This window comes from Ornithorhynchus anatinus, chromosome 1 (assembly GCF_004115215.2).
Source record: "Ornithorhynchus anatinus isolate Pmale09 chromosome 1, mOrnAna1.pri.v4, whole genome shotgun sequence".
Taxonomy (NCBI): Eukaryota; Metazoa; Chordata; class Mammalia; order Monotremata; family Ornithorhynchidae; genus Ornithorhynchus; species Ornithorhynchus anatinus.
This window is the reverse complement of record NC_041728.1, coordinates 6,552,990-6,573,249: the sequence shown is the minus strand read 5'-3', so window position 1 is coordinate 6,573,249 and position 20,260 is coordinate 6,552,990. Positions and strand designations below refer to the sequence as shown.

At 45.7% G+C, this 20,260-nt stretch overlaps 1 protein-coding gene across 2 annotated transcripts in view; it reads right to left on the bottom strand.

Moving 5' to 3' along the window:
• Positions 1 to 20,260, bottom strand: part of EMB (embigin) — a 45,389-nt gene that overhangs the window by 3,963 nt on the left and 21,166 nt on the right. For both annotated transcript variants that reach the window (XM_007669140.3, XM_029066049.1), the window contains exons 3-8: positions 16,247 to 16,430; positions 15,899 to 15,993; positions 9,958 to 10,085; positions 6,400 to 6,679; positions 3,723 to 3,756; positions 650 to 736 (exon numbers count right to left, since the gene is read on the bottom strand). In XM_007669140.3, coding sequence (XP_007667330.2) covers positions 679 to 736; positions 3,723 to 3,756; positions 6,400 to 6,679; positions 9,958 to 10,085; positions 15,899 to 15,993; positions 16,247 to 16,430 — 779 coding nt within the window. In that variant the 3' untranslated portion in view covers positions 650 to 678. The remainder of the gene's footprint in view (positions 1 to 649; positions 737 to 3,722; positions 3,757 to 6,399; positions 6,680 to 9,957; positions 10,086 to 15,898; positions 15,994 to 16,246; positions 16,431 to 20,260) is intronic.

The window sequence follows — 20,260 nt, the reverse complement described above, 5'->3', positions numbered from 1 at the left end:
CCACTTGTCTGCTGTGTGGCCTTGGGCAAGTCACTTAATTTCTCTGTGCCTCATTACCTCATCTGTAAAAATGGGGATTAGAAAACGTGAGCCCCACGTGGGACCATCTGATTACCCTGTATCTACCCCAGCGCTTCGAACAGTGCTCAGCACATAGTAAGCGCTCAACAAATACCATAATTATTATCACAACAATAATAATAACAAAAAGGTAGTGTTACACGCTTATTATGTGCCACACGCTGTACTAAGCACAGGGGTAGATTCGAGATAATAGGGTGGGACACTGTCCCTGTCCCACGGAGGGCTCCCAGTTCTAAGTGGGAGGGAGAACAGATCAGCTAAACACTCTCCCCTCTGCCCATTCACAGTGTGTTGGTGAGAAGGAAGAGCAGTGGAAAGGATTTCCAATGTCTGTCAGTAGTCACCTTGCCAAAATGGCCATCCTCCCCTGACACGCACAAAATTTGGATAAGAGATGGTTACCAAAATGGCTGTCCTCCCCTGACACACAGAATCTGGATAAGAAGAGAGGGTTATATTGCACTCTACTTGGTCTTTTATGATGGAAAGCAGGGATGCAGATACAAAGCACTGAGTGTGTGTGTGTACGTGTGTGTGTGTGTGTGTGTGTGTGTGATATATATACCTTTCGTTTGAGTCTTATTTGAAATGCATTTAAATCTTGCGGTGCCTGGTGGTATTATTTTCTATTCCGTTGCTATCTTCTGATTTTCTGTATTAAAAAAAAAAAGAAAATTCAGAACAGGCTTACAATATATAATTGGACTGAAAACATTTATTACACTGTGCTAGAGTGTATCAGAATCGTTTAGGGTACATCTTTCTTAGAACCAACTCCCTAATGGCAATATTTTGGTATGAATGATCACATCTGTCTTACTAACACGAAGATCCTACAAATAACCAAGAAGACCATTCATTCGATCATATTTATTAAGCACTTACTTCTCACACCCTTGAAGAACTCATTCGCTCCCATGGCTTCAACTACCATCTCAACGCAGATGATACCCAAATCCACATCTCCAGCCCCGATCTCTCTCCCTCTCTCCAGTCTCGCACCTCCTCCCACCTTCAAGACATCTCAACTTGGATGGTCTCCCATCACCTCAAACTTAACTCGTCCAAAACAGAGCTCCTTATCTTCCCACCCAAACCCCGTCCTCCCACCGACTCTCCCAACACTGTAGACAGCAGCACCATCCTTCCCGTTTCACAAGTCCGTAACCGAGGCGTTAACCTTGACTCCTCTCTCTCATTCAATCCACGTATTCAATCCGCCACCAAATCCCGTCGGTCCCACTTTCACGACATCGCTAAAATACACCTTTTCCCCTCCTCCAAACCGTTAGCGCACTAATACAATCACTCATCCTATCCCACCTAGTCACTACAGCAACCTCCTTCCCGACCTCCCAGCCTCCTGTCTTTCCCCGCTCCAGTCGTTCATTTGTTTTATCATATTTATCGAGTGCTTACTGTGTGCAGAGCACTGTACTATTAGAGCACCGATTAGACCGTAAGCCCGTCAGACGGCAGGGACCGTCTCTATCCGTTTCCGACTTGTTCATTCCAAGCGCTTGGTACAGTGCTCTGCATATAGTAAGCGCTCGATAAATACTATTGAATGAATACTAAGCGCTTGGAAAGTACAATTCAGCAATAGAGACAATCCCTGCCCACAATGGGATCACAGTCTAGAAGGGGGGAGACGCACTTTGAAACAAGTAAACAGGCATCAGTAGCGTCATTATAAATAAATAGAATTATAGATACATGAATAAAAATAAACAGAATTATAATTATACATATGTACATATATACACAAGTGCTGTGGGGCGGGGCGGGGGGTAGAACCGAGGGAGACAGGGTGATGGGGAGGGGAGGGGGAGCAGAGGCGAAGGGAGGCTGGCCTGGGGGCATACTTCACCCTGCTGCCCGGATCATTTTTCTACAACAACGTTCGGGACACGTCACTCTGCTCCTCAAAACACTCCAGTGGTTGCCCATCCACCTCCACATCAAACAAAAACTCCTCCCCATCGGCTTTAAAGCAGTCCACCACCTCGCCCCCTCCTACCTCACCTCGCTTTGCTCCTTCTACAGCCCAGCCTGCACCCTTCACTCACTGTGCCTCAATCTCCCCTGTCTCGCCGCCGACCCCTAACCCACGTCCCGCCTCTGGCCCGAAATGCCCTCCTACGTCAAATCCAACGGACAACCACCCTCCCCACCTTCAAAGCCTTACTGAAGGCCCATCTCCTCCAAGAGGCCTTTCCACACTAAGCCCCACTTTTCTTCATCTCCCACCCACTTCTGGGTTGCCCCGACTCGCTCCCTTTGCTCTTCCCCCCTCCCAACCCTAGAGCACTTACATTCTTATCTGTCATTTTATTTTACTTATTTGTATCGATGTCTTTTTTCCCTCCTACCCTCTCCAGATGGTAAGCTTGTTGTGAGTAGCGAATGTCACCGTTTACTGTTGCATTGTACTCTCCCAAGTGCTTAGTATAGTGCTCTTAGTATAGTACAATCCAATAATAAACAGACACATTAAGGAGCTAAAATCTCATAGGCTAAAACTCTGGAAATGAGAAACACCCCATCAGAGTGCCCAGGCAGGCTGACTTCACGGGCCTTGAAGTTGCAACAGAAACAAGATCTCTGGCTCTTTCCCAGTAGAGCTGACATAAGGCTGTACAACTCCAAGCCTCTATCCGAGCCTGGGCCTTCCAGCAGTGAATGGAGGGGGTTGATGACTGTGAACCTGGAAAGGATTCCAAGGACATGCTAGGAGAACTATCAAAGACCTGCAAAAGCAAACCAAAGCCCTAAATCATTGGGGAAGGGCTTGGCTTGGTACAGGGGGCTGGTCTGCCTCCGCTTTTCTGAGTTGCTGGGGTGTCACAGTCCTCCAGAAATCACAATACCAGGTGAATAATGGCTGATATTGTTCGTGGCCCTTAACTGAGTTCTGGGGGAAAACCACAGACAGTGAATCACACAGGGTCCCGACTCAAAGGAGGCTCAAAGTCTGGGCATGAGGTGAGGTGACCCCCTCCTTCTTCCCTTCCCTCCCCTCTCCCTCACTCCTTGTCTCTCTCCATCACCACCCCCACCCCAACAACCTCTAACAGGATACAAGGATAAATTTAATAAAAGAAACAAGGACAATTCTCAAGAACAACGCTTCCATTCGTGCACCGCCGTTCTTGTGGGACTAAAATTCCCCAGCAGCCCACAGGGTCTGAACACGGCCAGTGTCCGATCACCTGGCACCTGATCGACAACAGTTCGACCCTGCCAGACAGATGCCCGGCTGAACAGAGTTAGAGCTTTCTGGGTCAAATGTTTTCAGCCCCCACGTCTCTGGCGTCTGAACGATTCGTTTTGATTTTGGAAAAATCAGACACCTGGACCTCTGGGTTCAGAAGGACAAAACAGGTCTCAAGCCAGTAGAAGTATCGCAAGTCTACTTCGGAGTGTCGGACAGCTTTTGTGTTCATTTTCAAATAAACGGTAAAATCCAAAAGCTGGATAGAGATATTTTTTGCCTAAATGGTGAAAATACGAAGATAAGCAGGCACTTCACAACACACTATCGTGTTAGCTTTTTTCCTATAGCTGAATTATCTGTAACTGACTCCACTTCATTTCATTTGCCTAACTATAAATTAGTCAAAAAGAGAAGTACTTACAGTTGTTCGATTTGTTCAAACTCTTTCTCTCCCTCTATGGAAAGGAAAGGAAAATGAGAGCCCTGGAATGATTTCACAATTCTGCACAAACAGTTGCAATCAGCTACAATTTTCTTGCATCAATAACAATGATGATAATGATATACGTGTCGGACGCTATACTAAGCGCCGGGGTGGGTGCGAGCAAATCGGGTCGGATACAGTCCCTACCCCACATGGGGCTCACGGTCTCGACTCCCGTTTTACAGGGAGGAGGGGGTCACTGAGGCACAGAGAAGTAAAGTGACTTGCCCAAAGTCACTGAGCGGACGTGGCAGAGCCGGGATTAGAACCCGTGACCTTCTGACTCCTAGGCCCGTGCTCTAGCCATTACGCCACGTTCCTACCATCTAACCCAGGCATGAAGTTAATGACTTCCCTCATTCTCCCCATCACCCTCAAACCAACTCAGTTTCTCAACTCAGTCTTCCCTCCCCTGTGAGATATCACTCGGGACCCTTGCGATAGACTTCATAACAATAATTGTGGTATTCCTTCAGCACTTACCAGATGCCAAGCCCTGCACCGTGCCCTGGGGGAGATACAAGATAAGTAGAACAGTGCTCAGTGCTTAGAACGGTGCTCGGCACATAGTAAGCGCTTAACAGAGACCATCGTTATTAAGTTGGATTCAGTCCGTGTCCCAAATGGGGATGATGATGATGATAATGTCGGCATTTGTTAAGCGCTTACTATGTGCAGAGCACTGTTCGAAGCGCTGGGTAGATACAGGGTAATCGGGTTGTCCCACAGGGGGCTCACAGTCTTCATCCCCGTTTTATAGATGAGGTAACTGAGGCCCAGAGAAGTTAAGTGACTTGCCCACAGTCACACAGCTGACAAGTGGCACAGCTGGGATTCGAACTCGTGACCTCTTTCCACTGAGCCGGGCTGCTTCCCATATCACAGTCTAAAGGGGATGGAGAACAGGATTATAATCTCCAGTTTACAGACGAGGAAACTGAGGCACGGAAAACTTAACTGACTAGATATTTGACAGGTCTGAGGATGGGTACAAGTGCCACACCACCCCTAAGGGGTGGCCACGCATATAAAAGTGTTTAAGCTCGCTCTGGCCCGATAACGTGTCTACCAAGAAGCAGCGTGGCTCAGTAGAAAGAGCCGGGGCTCGGGAGTCGGAGGTCACGGGTTCTAATTCCGGCTCCGCCACTTGTCAGCTGTGTGACTTTGGGCAAGTCACTTCACTTCTCAGTGCCTCAGTTACCTCATCTGTAAAACGGGGATTAAAACTGTGAGCCCCACGTGGGACAACCCGATTACCCTGTATCTACCCAGCGCTTCGAACAGTGCTCTGCACATAGTAAGCGCTTAACAAATGCCGACATTATCATCATCATCATCCCCATTTGGGACACGGACTGAATCCAACTTAATAACGATGGTCTCTGTTAAGCGCTTACTATGTGCCGAGCACCGTTCTAAGCACTGAGCACTGTTCTACTTATCTTGTATCTCTCCCAGGGCTCGGTGCAGGGCTTGGCATCTGGTAAGTGCTGAAGGAATACCACAATTATTGTTATGATGACCCTGTATCCCCCCCAGCGCTTAGAACAGTGCTTCGCACATAGTACGCGCTTAACAAATACCACCATTATAATTATTATTCTATTGTACTCTCTTAAGTGCTCTGTACAGTGTTCTGTAAACGGTAAGTGCTCAATAAATGTGACCAATTGACTGATTGTGTCCATTTCCCCGGACACAGAGCATAACACAAAATCAGCCCAATTCCCCAAACCTTAAGTGTCAGGGGCGGGGGGAAATGACTAAGCTTTCTGGATCCTCCTTACATTTGGATCTGTACCTTTTATTCAGCCCACCCTCAGCCCCACAACACCGATATACGTATCCACAATTTATATCGATGTCCGTCTTCCCCTCCGAGACTGTCAGCTCGCTGTTGGCAGGGACCTTGTCTACCGACTCTATCGTACCATACTCTCCCACGCGCTTAGTACAGTGCCCTGCGTGCAGTAAATGTCAATAGACGCCATCGATCGAACCAGGTTTCGGGAATCGGGAACAAGGAGAATGGCGCAAATCTCCGTTTCCCACTAGGGAAGCGGCATGGCCTAGTGGATAGAGCAAGGGCCTGGGAGTCAGAAGGACCAGGGTTCTAATCCCGACTCTACCACTCGTCTTGGGCAAGTCGCTTCATTTCTTGGTGCCTCAATTCCCTCTCAGTGGAGAGAGCACGGGCTTGGGAGTCAGAGGTCAAGGGTTCGAATCCCGGCTAGGCCACTTGTCAGCTGTGTGACTGCGGGCAAGCCACTTAACTTCTCTGTGCCTCGGTTCCCTCATCTGTAAAATGGGGATTACGACTGTGAGCCTCACGTGGGGCAATCTGATGACCCTGTATCTACCCCAGCGCTTAGAACAGTGCTCTGCACACAGTGAGCGCTGAACAAATACCACCATTATTATTATTATTATTATTATTAAAAAGGGGATTAAGACTATGAGCCCCATGTGGGACAGGGACTGTGTCCAACCTGATTAGCTTAAACCTTCCCCACCGCTTAGAACAGCGCTTTGCGCATAGAAGCACCTAACAGATATCATCATCACCATCATCACCAGTGCTTTAGTAACTCTTTTATTATCTTGACCATCCTACCTGTGGTGTTCTGCTTCCTCTTCGTGTGCATCTCATAGAGCAGAATGATGGTGACTAATATTATCACCTCAGCAGCGATCGCAAGGAATGGTTTCAGGGGCACCAAATAGCTCAACACTTTAAGATCAACCTTTCCTTCGCTGCCGCCCAGGGGGAATATGGCTCGACACGTGTACGATCCTCCATCTTGCTCTGAAAGTTGCAGAATCTTGAGCTTGGTTTCGTTGGCATATTTGCTCGCGAGTTCATACTTCTCTTTCATTTCGGTTTCCACAGGGACCTAAAGTAAGGAAATGGGAACATCCCTATCACGTCACGAGCTCAGGGATGAGGCCGTGATTGACAAATACGCTCTTGGCAAATAAGGATATAAAAATGCGTCTTAGCGGGGTTGGAAGAAGGGTACGCCGGGACAGAACGGACCCTTCTTGAACTCTTTGATAGTTTCTGCAGCTATAACATCCTGTGGGAAAACAAAAGGGCTCTTGAGTGCAGAACAGGCACGGCAGATCTCTAAATCCAATAGGAATCCACTACAGATTCTTCAGTGCGCTTCCACGTTTCCATTTTTGAATTCATGTACGCAGGGTTGGAATCTGCTGATCTCCCGCCTAAAATCGGCGTGGAGAAGCCGTTCGGTCTAGTGGAAAGACCATCGGCCTGGAAATCAGTGGCCTTGGGTTCTAATCCTACACTCTGCCACTTGCCTGCTGTGTGACTTCAGGAAAGTCACTTTAGTTCTCTGCTCCTCAGTTTTCTGGGGCTTAAATATCAGGTCTCTCTAACTTTTAGGCTATGATTCCCACGTGGGACAGGGAAGGTGTCTGCCCTGATTATCTAGCACCTCTGCCGCCAGCGAGGATGGTGTTCGGCATATAGTAAATGGTTGCCCAATACGGCCGTGATTAGGAATTACCGCCCTTCGGCTCTGTTGCTCTGTCCTGTCTTCTCTACCACTCTCATGACCATCTCTGACTCAGTGTGACCCAAAACAACCCCATGGGGGAACTCAGAGCTGCAGCTGTGGCCTGGGACCCCCGATCTCTGGCAGCCCACCCCCCATTTCATCCAGCCAAGCACTGTTATTTGTTAAGTGCTTACTATGTGGCAGCTTACTACGTGCTTACAGTCACCTCATCTGTAAAATGGGGATTCATTCATTCACACTGTATTTATTCAGCGCTTACCGTGTGCAGAGCACTGTCCTAAGCGCTTGGAAAGCGCTGTCACTGTGGACGGCACTAGCATCCTTCGCTCTTTCGCGTCTCACAGGCTCGCAACCTTGGCGTTGTCCTTGACTCAGCTCTCTCCCTCACCCCCTGTCCAATCCGTCACCAAAACCTGCCGGCCTCACCTTCACAACATCGCCAGGATCCGCCCTTTCCTCTCCGTCCAAACGGCTATCGTGCTGGTACAAGCTCTAATGATATCCCGACTGGATTATTGCATCAGCCTCCTCTTTGATCTCCCATCCTCCTATCTCGCCCCGCTCCAGTCTATTCTTCATTCCGCTGCCCGGATCTCCTTTCTACAGAAACGCTCTGGGCGTGTCACTCCCCCCCCTTCAAAAACCTCCAGCGGTTGCCTATCGACCTTCGCGTGAAACAAAAACTCCTCACTCTTGGCTTCAAAGCTGTCCATCCCCTTGCCCCCTCCTACCTCACCTCCCTCCTCTCCTTCTCCAGCCCAACCCACACACTCCGCTCCACTAATGCCAACCTCCTCACTGGGCCTCGTTCTCGCCCGTCCTGCCGTCGACCCCCGGCCCACGTCCTACCACTGACATGGCGTGTCCTCCCTCCTCACATCTGCCAAACTAAGTCTCTTCCCCTCTTCAAAGCCCTACTGAGTGCTCCCCTCCTCCCGGAGGCCTTCCCAAACTGAGCCCTCCCTTTCCCTCTGCTCCTCTTCCCCTCCCCCTTTCCCCTTCCCCTCCCCACAGCACTTGTGCATATTTGTACCTATTATTTCTTATTCTATTTATTTTGTTTATGACGTGTATATATCTATGATTCTTTTTATCTTGATGATACCGATGCCAGACAACTTGTTCTGTTTTGTTGTCTGCCTCCCCCGTTTAGACCGCGAGCCCGTTCTTTGGCAGGGATTGTCTCTATCTGTTGCGGAATTGTACATTCCAAGCGCTTAGTACAGTGGTCTGCACATAGTGAGCACTCAATTAATACGACTGAGTGAATGAATGAATGAATGAAAGTACAATTTGGCAACTGAAAGAGACCATCCCTACCCAACAACGGGCTCACAGTCTGGAAGGGGGAGACAGGAAACAAACAAAACAATAGTCATCAATAGCATCAAAATAAATAGAACATATACGCAAACTTACATTGTGTATAAGTCTTAAATTTAATCCTTAATCGCAGGATTAGGACTGAGGACTCCATGTGGGACAGGGACTGTGCCCAACCTGATTTTCTTGTATCTATCCCAGCTCTTAGTACAGTACCTACAATGTGCTTAACAAAGACCATTGAAAAACAAAAACAAAGTGATCTCCACAGCTTACCTAGTGCTCCAATTTCTGGGAGGAGCCTCATCCTGCTGCTGCTTCTATCCTCCCTGCCATGATGGTTCAAGGCAGGATGGGCTTGTGGGCCTGGGATAATAGAATCCTGACAACGAGGCAGAAAGATTTCCTGGAGAATGGGACTCTGGGAACGCTGGGTAGAGTGGGAGGGTGTACTTGCGGGAATTTTGTAGTTAATAGTAATTATAGCGTCTATTAGGCGCTTACTATGTGCTAAGCACTGTTGTAAGCACTGTGGTAGATTCAAGGTAAACAGCGTGGCTCAGTGGAAAGAGCACGGGCTTTGGAGTCAGAGGTCATGAGTTCGAATCCCAGCTCTGCCGCTTGTCAGCTGGGTGACTGTGGGCAAGTCACTTCACTTCTCTGTGCCTCAGTTACCTCATCTGTAAAACGGGAATTAAGACGGTGAGCCCCACGTGGGACATCCCGATTCCCCTGTGTCTACCCCAGTGCTTAGAACGGTGCTCGGCACATAGTAAGCGCTTAACAAATACCAACATTAAGGTAATCAGGTAGTCCCACGTGGAGCTCACAGCCTTAATCCCCATTTTACAGTTGAGGGAACTGAGACACAGAGAAGTGAAGTGGCTTGCCCAAAGTCACACAGCAGACAAGTGGAGGAGCCGGGATGAGGACCCGGCTTCTTTGTTGTTGTTTCTGTCACCGGTTGATATCTGCTCTTGCGGCTTTTCAATAATTTATCACTGATAAAGGAATTAGGGGATCAATCTGGGGTGCTGTCATCCCCGAACCGGACAGTTAGAAGTGCGGTACCTAATGAGTAGCTAAAGAAAGAGGTTAAAACCTGAATAACAGCTAAATTTTCAATGACGTATATACTAAGTAGTGAATAATCATTTCTTTATCACTAAAGGGATTAATATTTTTAATGAGAATTTAAAAGATAAGGTAACGTTTTAGATGTTTGAGTAGATCGAAGAATCCTAGATGTTATATACATTTAAGAGAGTTTTTACATAATATAGCTCCCCAGAGAAAGCAGAACTTACCTGGCCAGTTTCATTCACCTTAAACCAAATCCATGTAAGAGGGACAGAATTCTCACTTTTACAGATCATGACAACCGAATCCCCTTCGTAACTGATCAATGGTTTATCTTTTCCATGAACTTCAGGAACTAGAAACAGGAGAGATGCCTTCTGTTACTCGAAAGGAATGCATCCCGTTTTTTGACTGCTCAAGACACGTTCCGTATTGAAATCGTTTTCTCCATTTACATGCAAACTATAAAATGACCCCTCTTATCATTACCATTTATCAAGTTCGCCAAATATGCTCAACCCGTAGTATAGAGCAAGAACGCATCTCTCAGAAAATGAGAACATGCTGAGATATTTATATATTATAAATTATTTATTTATATTAACATCTGTCTCCCCCTGTAGATTGTCAACTCATTACGGCAAGGAACGTGTCCTAACAACCATGTTTATGTTTGAGCAGCAGCGTGGCTCAGCGGAAAGAGCACGGGCTTGGGAGTCAGAGGTCACGGGTTCGAATGCCGGCTCTGTCACTTGTCTGCTGCGTGACTGTGGGCGAGTCACTTCACTTCTCTGTGCCTCAGTTACCTCATCTGTAAAATGGGGATGAAGACTGTGAGCCCCACGTGGGACAACCTGATTCCCCTGTAACTACCCCAGCGCTTAGAACAGTGCTCTGCACCCAGTAAGCGTTTAACAAATACCAACATTATTATTACGTTTAATGTCTCTCTTCCCCTGTAGACTGTCAACTTGTGGGAGGGAACGTGTCCAAACGACTCTGTTGTTGCTCCCTAGCGCCTAGTACAGTGCTCTGCTCACGGGAAGTGCTCGATAAATACCTCTGATTGACTGATGTTTCTCTGAATATGGATTATTTGTGTTCTGCGTGAGACTGGTAAACTCCTTGAGGGCAGGGATTTTGTCTACTTCCTTTTAGAGTACTCTCCCAAGCACTTATGCTATGATCTGCACAGAGTAAGGGCTCCAAGAAGCCTAATGACTGATTGTCTTATCTCATTTTGACTAAAGTAGATATACGCATGTCCTCTGTTCCTTTGCAATCGTGATTACCGTGTGCAGAGCACTGTACTAAGCGCTCGGGAGAGTACAATACTACGGAGTCGACAGACGCCCTCCCTGCCCATAACGAGCTTAGGGTCTGCACACAGTAAACGCTCGATGAGTCCCACTGTTTGATCGTAGCGGTCACTTTGACGTGATAGTCGAAGTTAAGGGGATTGACTGAACTGCTCAGGGACTCAGCATAAGGCCAGAAACCAGTCAGTGTGATGGTTGATGGTGAGGAGTCTTCAAAGACATCAGAAGTGGCTACTGACAGATGAGGAAAAGAATTCAAAGAAGCAAAGACCCACAGCCAGATTCTAGAGTTCGCTGACCTAGTCGGATGGACAGGAGCCAAAGTGAATCAGCTTTCTCTGACACACTGATTGATCTGATCGGGAGATTTGCCTATTCATTCAATCATATTTATTGAGCGCTGTGTGCAGAGCACTGTACTAAACGCTTGGGAAGTACAATTCGGCAACAAGAGAGACAATCCCTACCCAACAACGGGATCCTTTTCACATAACCTTATCTACCAATCAATGAACGGTATTCACTGAGCGCTTACCATGCGCAGAGCATCGCACTAGGTGCTCGGGAGAGAACTGTATAACAGAGTTGTTAAACATGTTCTAGGCCCACAAGGAACTTCCGCGCCTTCACCTCAGTGGAAAGCGACAAGAAGTGTAATTAACGGGTGCCAACTCTGTAGCACTTTCTTGGCAGCAAGCCCAAAGAGAAGGCAGAAAATTCATAGTCGGATGACGCGGCTGGCAGAAAAGAGAAAACCCCAAGGTTTTCAGCATAAAGGTGGATGCTAGTTTTGAAATAAATGGAAACTGCCTAGATGGAAAAAAAACAAACTTAGATTGTGGCCAAATCGTAGAAGAGAATTATTATTAATAATGATAATAATAATCATGATAACGATTAGAGAAGCAGGGTGGCCTAGTGTATAGAGCATGGGCCTCGGAGTCAGAAGGACCTGGATTCTCATGGCAGCTCTGCCACTTGTCTGCTGTGTGACCCTGGGCAAGGCACTTCACTGGGCCTCATTTCTCCCATCTGTAAGATAGGGGATAAGACTGTGAGCCCCCGTAAGGGACAGCGACTGTGTCCATCCTGATTAGCTTGTATCTATCCCCACAGTACGCACTTAAGAAATATCAAAATTAATATTATCATAAAAATAATAGCACTATTTTGAAAACACCTACGATGTGGCATGTACTGTACTATTTGCTGGGGTAGATAAAAGACCATTAGGTTGGACACAGTCCCTGTCCCACCTGGGGCTCACAGTCCAAGTAGGGGGGGAGAGCAGGTATTGAATCCCCATTTTACAGATGAGAAAACTGTTAAATTGCTAAACAGAAAAGTTAAGTGACTTGCCCAAGGCCACACAGAGGGTAAACGGAGGAGCCGGCATTTAGGCCCACATCCTATGATGGTCAGGCCTGTGGTGCTTTCCGCTAGTCTGTACCGCGTCTCCCCATTTTTTTTTTTTTTTTTAAATCTTAGACATCCCTTGGCAACACTCTACTTGTTGATGCCTTACTCTTTAGTGGAAATTATTCGGACAGGGCCTTTCACCACTTGTACCTAATTATTCGAAATAACAGTAAGCAGCTAAAGCAGTAGTGTTTATCAAATATCCACTTCTTTAAATGTCTGTCTCTCCCCCATAATGTGAACTCTCTGAGGGCAGGGAACACGTATTTAATCCCCATTTTACAGTTGAGGAAACTGAGGCAAGGAGAAGGTAAGTGACTTTCCCAAGGTCACACAGCAACAATTGGCAGAGCTAGAATTAAAACTCAGGTCCTCTGACTCCCGGGCCCGTGCTCTTTCCGCTAGGCCACAGTGCACTTTTTTAAATGGTATTTGTTAAGCACTCACTAACTATGGGCCGGGCACCGTTTCAAACACTGGGGTAGATGCACGGTAATCGGGTTGAATTCAGTCCATGTCCCTCATGGGACTCACAGACCTAATCCCCATTTTACAGGTGAGGTCACTGAGGCACAGAGAAGTTATGGGACTTGTCCAAGGTCGCAGAGCAGACAAACGGTGGAACCGGAATTAGAACCCAGGTTCGTTCGTTCATTCATTCAATCGTATTTATTGAACACTTACTATGTGCAGAGCACTGTACTAACAGCTTGGGAGAATATAACAATAAGTGGACACATTCCCTGCCCAAAATGAGCTTAGAGTCTAGAAAAGGAGAAAGAAGGTACTTCTCACTGCTAGGCCCACGCTCTATCCATTAGGCCGCTCTGAACTCCACTGCTAGTGCAAGGCACTGTAATGGGAACTTAGAAGTACAAAATAATGAAGTTACACATTCCCTGCCTACAAGCAGCTTACACTCTACTGGGGGAAGATGAACGTAAACATACTGACAACTAAAGTCGTCAAAATAGAAATCATTTTTTCTACCACTTTAGTGTGTATATAAGCGTATCTCTAAGTAGAGATGTGCTATGGATGATTTGGCTCAGGGTGCTGCGAAATTAAACGGGGAAGGGTTGTTTGAGGAAGTGGTATTTTGGGAGAGTCCTGAATGTGGAGAGAGATTAAAGTGAAAATTGGAAGCTAAATGCCGAAATAAGGAAAACGGACACCTCTTTGCCATCCAAATGAACAGTTTTGCCCAATACAGCTGGCAATTAATTTAACCACGGCATCTAGGTCAGAACTCCTGCACTGCCAACACCTGCCGAGAAGGAAGGTTAAAGGTTTCAAGGTCAGATTCCTGCAAGGTTTCCAACAGGAATACCCACCAGCATTTCAGACTCAGTACTTTCTCATGGCCAGAGGCCATTCCGAAGCAGAGATGGGTTGAAACCGAAGGGAATAATAATAATAATAATGTTGGTATTTGTTAAGCGCTTACTACGTGCAGAGCACTGTTCTAAGCGCTGGGGTAGGTACAGGGTAATCAGGTTGTCCCACGTGAGGCTCAAGTTAATCCCCATTTTACAGATGAGGTATCTGAGGCGCAGAGAAGTGAAGTGACGTGCCCACAGTCACACAGCTGACAAGTGGCAGCTGGGAGTCGAACCCATGACCTCTGACTCCAAAGCCCAGGCTCTTTCCACTGAGCCACGCTGCTTCTCTTGCTTGCTATAGGGATCACGGCTACTAAATCTCTTGCACCCTTCTCTCCCACCAAAACCCCCCCACAAAATGATGGTATTTGTTAAGCGATTACTATGTGCCAACCACTGTTCTAGGCACTGGGGTAGATACAAGTTAATCAGGTTGTCCCACATGGGGCTCACAGTCTTCATCCTCATTTATAATCCTTAATCCTCATCTGTAACTCATGAGGTAACAGAGAAGCTAAGTGGCTCGCCCAAGGTCACGCAGCAGACAAGTGGTGGAGCCAGGATTAAAACCCATGTCCTCTGACTCCCAAGACCATGCTCTTTCCACTAAGCCTTGCTGTGCTTACGCTACTGTTCTGAATCTATCAACTACTCGGTGGTATTTAAGAGAATTGGAGAAGCAGCGTGGCTCAGTGGAAAGAGCATGGGCTTTGGAGTCAGAAGTCATGAGTTCGAATCCCAGCTCTGCCACTTGTCAGCTGTGTGACCGTGGGCAAGTCACTTAACTTCTCTGTGCCTCAGTTACCTCATCTGTAAAATGGGGATTAAGACTGTGAGCCCCACGTGGGACATCCTGATTCCCCTGTGTCTACCCCAGCGCTTAGAACAGTGCTCGGCACCTAGTAAGCGCTTAACAAATACCAACATTATTATTATTATTATTATTTAATGCGTGCTTACTACATGCAGAGCAGTGTACTCAGTGTTTGAGAGAGTAAAATGCAACAGAGATGGAAGACGTGACACATTCCCCGCCCTCAAGGAGCTTACAATCTGAATGCAATAACAACTGCATAGCCTAGTGGATAAAGCACGGGCCTGGGAGTCAGAAGGACCAGAGTTCTAGTCCCGTCTCCACTACTTAGTCTGCTGGGTGACCTTGGCGAGTCAGTTAACTTCTCTGTGCCTCAATTCCCATTTTACAGTTGAGGTAGCTAAGACCGCAAACCTCCTGTGGGCCTGGCACATAGTAAACGCTGAACAGATACCATAAAAAAAAAAGAAAGAGGAATACAGAAAAGGAGAAGGAGACAGAGGGAGGGAGAAAGGTAAGGGAGCTAGAAACCACTCAGAACCCCAGCAGGAGAAAAGAAACAGACACTCCCAGCATGCATGTAAGGGGTGATAGTAATAATTAATAATAATAATAATGTTGGTATTTGTTAAGTGCTTACTATTTGCAGAGCACTGTTCTAAGCACTGGGGGAGATACAGGGTAATCAGGTTGTCCCTCGTGAGGCTCACAGTCTTCATCCCCATTTGACAGATGCGGGAACTGAGGCACAGAGAAGTGAAGTGACTTGCCCACAGTCACACAGCTGACAAGTGACAGACCAGGGATTCGAACCCATGACCTCTGACCCCCAAGCCTGTGCTCTTTCCACTGAGCCACAAATTACAATTATGGTATTTGTTAAGCACTTACTATGTCCCGAGCACTGTGCTAAGCACCGGGGTAGATACAAGGTAATCAAGTTGTCCCATGTGAGGCTCACAGTTTAGTCCCCGTTTTACAGCTGAAGTAACTGAGGCACAGAGAAGTGAAGTGGCTTGCCCAAAGTCACACAGCAGACAAAGGGCGGAGCAGGGATTAGAACCCACGTCCTCTGAGTCCCAAGCCCGTGCTCTTTTCCACTGAGCCACGCCGCGTACGTCAAGTAGAATGACCTATTTTTACCCTCAGTTTAATCACACCGCCTGGGACTCCAAATGTCTATTATACAGGAAAAGGAAACCGAGAAAGAAGGCTCTAAATCACCACGACTGACCTTTGAAGTTGAACACGCCTCTCCCTCGCCGTTCCACTGCATCTTCGAAAACGCACGCATAACTTCCCAGCTGGGTGCTATTTAAGATTTGTAACCTAGAAAAATGAATTGTTAATGTCTGTAGCGGTCTCACGGTGATTCTACCTACTCACTGGAATGGATCGAGGGCAGAGATATCCCCCTGAAATTAACAGCGGGGAGATCAAAATAAAACCTAGGAAATATTCAAATAAGGAAGCCCGCTCAAGTTTTTTTTTTTTTAACTGTACACCCTGTTCAGTAGAATAATAATGAAAATTCATCCAGTTTCTGATTGTTGCAGTAAAAGTTAAATGTCGGCCAACTTACGTGTACTGAGTATATAGGACATTTCCTGTTTGATTTATGAAGATGTGGCTACTGTTGATTTGTTCGCCTTCCTTCTTCCAGATTACTCTTACTGAATTTATATCCCCAGAAAAGTTACAGGTGAGTTCTACGTGAGAAGGGCTGTGGAGTATCGTATTTCTTTCCACTGAGGCACTCGGAGTCCCTGTTTGAAAAACAGAATAGTAATTGAATTTGAGCTGAAAATAAGAATGTAACCTCTCAACCTTCGCAACTGACCGGTGTTCTAGTTCCAAACTTAGGAGGAAACACACACTAGGTTCCAGAGTGTTGCCTACGGCAAAGCATATTTGTAGACCTCGCACAAACTCTAACACCGGAAAAAACACTTTTTTTTTTTAAATCAAATGAGTAAATGCAAAGCCTAATTCAACAATCCTTTATGCTTGCTTTTTAAAAAATGGTATTTCATTCATTCAATCGTATTTACTGAACGCTTACTGTGTGCAGAGCACTGCATTAAGCGCTTGGAGAGTACAATTTGGCAACAAATAGAGACATTCCCTACTCAATAACGGGTATTCGTTAAGCCCTTATAATAATGATAATGATGACGATGGTATTTGTTTAGCGCTTACTATGAGCCAAGCACTGTACTAAGTACTGAGGTAGATACAGGATAATCAGGTTGGATGAAGTCTCTGTCCCATAGAAGGCTCACAATCTTAATCCCCATTTTACAGATTTGGTAACTGAGGTACAAAGAAGTTAAGTCACTGTGAGCTCACTGTGGGCAGGGAATGTGTCTGCTAATTCTGTTATACTGTGCTCTCCCAAGCAGTTAGTACAGTGTTCTGCACATACTAAGCCCTCAATACAACGGATTGATTGAGTGACTTGTCCAAGGTCACACAGCAGACAAGTGGCAGTGCTGGGATTAGAACCCGGGTCCTCCGACTCCCAGGCCTATACTCTTTCCACTAGGCCAATCTGTGCATCTGTTGGGTAGACTAAGTGGTGAGAGCTCAAAATGCTGCTCCTCTCGCCATAATTTACTGTTCCTTGTATATAAATCGCTGCCCTTTATCTTTTAGGCCGTTTTTGTGTTTTTATTATTTCATCGTCTCATATGTATGTAATGTCCATTGCTTCTTCCCTCCCTTATTCTTGACTGTAAGCCTTTGTAAGCTTCCGGAAGCCAGGGAACATATCTACCGTCTCAGTTGGATCGAATCTTCCAAAACTTAGTTCAGTGCTCCACACCTATTAAGTGTTCAATAAATACCATTAATGGATTAATGGATTATGGATTAATTAATGGATTAATGGATTAATCCAGGGACCATGTCTAATTTTCATCTGTGTATTTTTCCTCCATTAGTTAGTATTGTGCTCTGCGCATACCAGTATGATCTTTTTCTTCCACAATACTCTATTCATAGTATTATTCAAAATAAGCAAAGCAAATAATACTTAGAGAATTCAGTGAAAATATCATTATTATTATGTATTTGCTAAGCACCTACTATGCGTCAAGCACCGTTCTAATTGCTGGGGAAGATAGAAGTTAATCAGTCCCTTTCCCATATGGGGCTCACTGTTTAAGTAGGAGAGAGAACGGGTACCGAATCCCCTTTTTCAGTTGAGGAAGCCGAGGCACAGAGATGTTAAGCCATCTTCCTAAGGTCACACGGCAAGCAATTGGAAGAGCCGAGACTAGAACCCAGGTCCTCTGACTGCCAGGCCCGTGTTCTTTCCACTAGGCCACGCTGACATATCCACAAACATAATTTTTGAGGCGCATCGCTCAACCCTAGATTGTAAACTCTTTGAGGGTAGGGACCATCCTTCTCTATTGTATACCCTCCTAAATGCTTATTACAGTCATCCACACACAGCAAACGCTCAATAAATACCACCGATGGACACACTCCACTTATTCTGTACAAATCGGACTATGTCCAACCGGTCAACTAATAATTATAAGAGAATAATTATTATCTCTTCCTTCCAAAGAGAATCTTAACTTCCGAAGCTTTTACGTTTTAAACAGAATTCTTAAAGCATCCTGAATGTTTAGCATTCCTTATTTTCTTTTAAAAATCTTGATGTAATCCACGGTGATGTCTTCTCCCAAATGGAAGTGTATTTTCGACCAATTCACAGATTTACTCGGGGCTTGGGAAATTGTGTCTAAATAGGGAAAAACAGAATATTCAAAATTTCATGACTTCATCACTCTTTTAATTGGGTTTCAAACTTTAAAAGTGAGTTTGCCTGTCTTAAGAAGTAATCAGGTGCAAATTTGAGAACAGTAAGAACAGCTAATTGAAGTTGGCAGATCCCCTGAATCTTACTTGTATAACTCAGAAAAGCCCAAATCAACTCTTTCCCTTCAAAATAGCTTTAGGCAAAGAAAGATGAAGCCCAAAATGTCCAACCCCAAAGGGAATTTGTGATGAAACTATGAATGTGGGAAAGCAGATTTCCCTAGGGATATAGTTCAGAGTGACTTGGAGCCCCAGTTAATGGAATCATTAATTAACTAAAGATGCTAATAATAACATTGGTATTTATTAAGTGGTTGCTCAGTGTCAAACGATGTAACAAAACACTAGAGTAGACAGAAGATAATCAGGTCGGTCGGAGACCCTGTCCCACCTGGAACTCACAGTCTAAATGGGAGGGAGAACAGGTATTGAACCCCCATTCTAAAGATGAGGAAACTGAGGCCTAGAGAAATTGTGACTTGTCCAAAGTCACACAGCAAGCAAGAGGCCGAACTGGGAGTTCTAAACCCTGAGAAGGGTTTGGGACAAGTCGAAAGTTTTATACCAGTTAGAATAATGATAATAATTATGGTATTTTTTTTAGGTGCTCACTACGTGCCAGGCACTACACTAAGCGCTGGGGTGGATACAAGCAAATCGGGTTGGACGCGGTTCCTATCGAGCACAGGGTTCAACCTTCATCGCCATTTTTCCAGATAACCAAGGCCTAGAAAAGTGAAAGGGCTTGTCCAAGGCCAAACGGCAGACAAGTGGCGAAATGAGAATGAGAACCCATGACCTTCTGACTTGGATTTAGGTGATGAGATGCCCGCATAGGCCATGACAACTTAGATTAAAAAGCATGTGTTTCTCTAGAAGACGCTACTTTTATCAAGATTTCCTGGAGTCCCCAGAATATAGATTCCAAGCAGACCCATTGGGCAGCAGGTTAATAGAACCAGAGAGAAGGGGAAAGGGCCTCAGTGAAAACCAAGAAAGGCTATGGTTTGATTCAAATAGGAAGGACTTTGAAAGGCAATGTTTTTCTGCTCTGCTACCTGGAAGACAGGTAGAGTTTTAATGAGTTAAGCCCCAGGAAAACAGGCTAGAGAAGATGAGGTCAGGAAAGACTAGATATAGGAGCCCGGACTAAAAGTGGAGAGAGAGCATAAATTAGTCATTTTATGTATTTGTGCTGACACCTTTATATTGTTATGTTACAAAATTCTGAGAGTTTGGAATGAAATTTTCAATAAAATATTCCTGTGGTCCCTGCACCTGTCTCACATTTACGATTCTAAATGAAAACAAAATATAAAAACATCTTCCTTAGGGGAGAGTAGCTACAGACCAGCTGGTTGCCACCCTCTGTGTGAGAAAAGCTTTGTTTCGATGTGAAGTCTTGCTTTATTACCATCTGTTCTTTCTCCGAGTTAACTATCAATCAATCGTATTTACTGAGCACTTACTGCCTGGAGAGCACTGTACTAGGCGCTTGGGAGAGTACAGTGTAACAGTTGGTAGACACATTCCCTGCCCAAAACAAGCTTACAGCCTAAAGGGAGCTATCCCTTCAGTTTTTCTCACAAAACTGTTTCTCCTAAACTTTCATCACCTTTCTCATTCTCCAAGCTGCTGCTTTTCAATGTCCTCCTCTAAAAAGTCACCTTATTCAACAGAAACAAAGAGCACCGCCTTCTATATAATGATGCTAATAATACTGTGCCTCGTGACTTATTAGATACAGGGAATAGGTTGTGTGTTT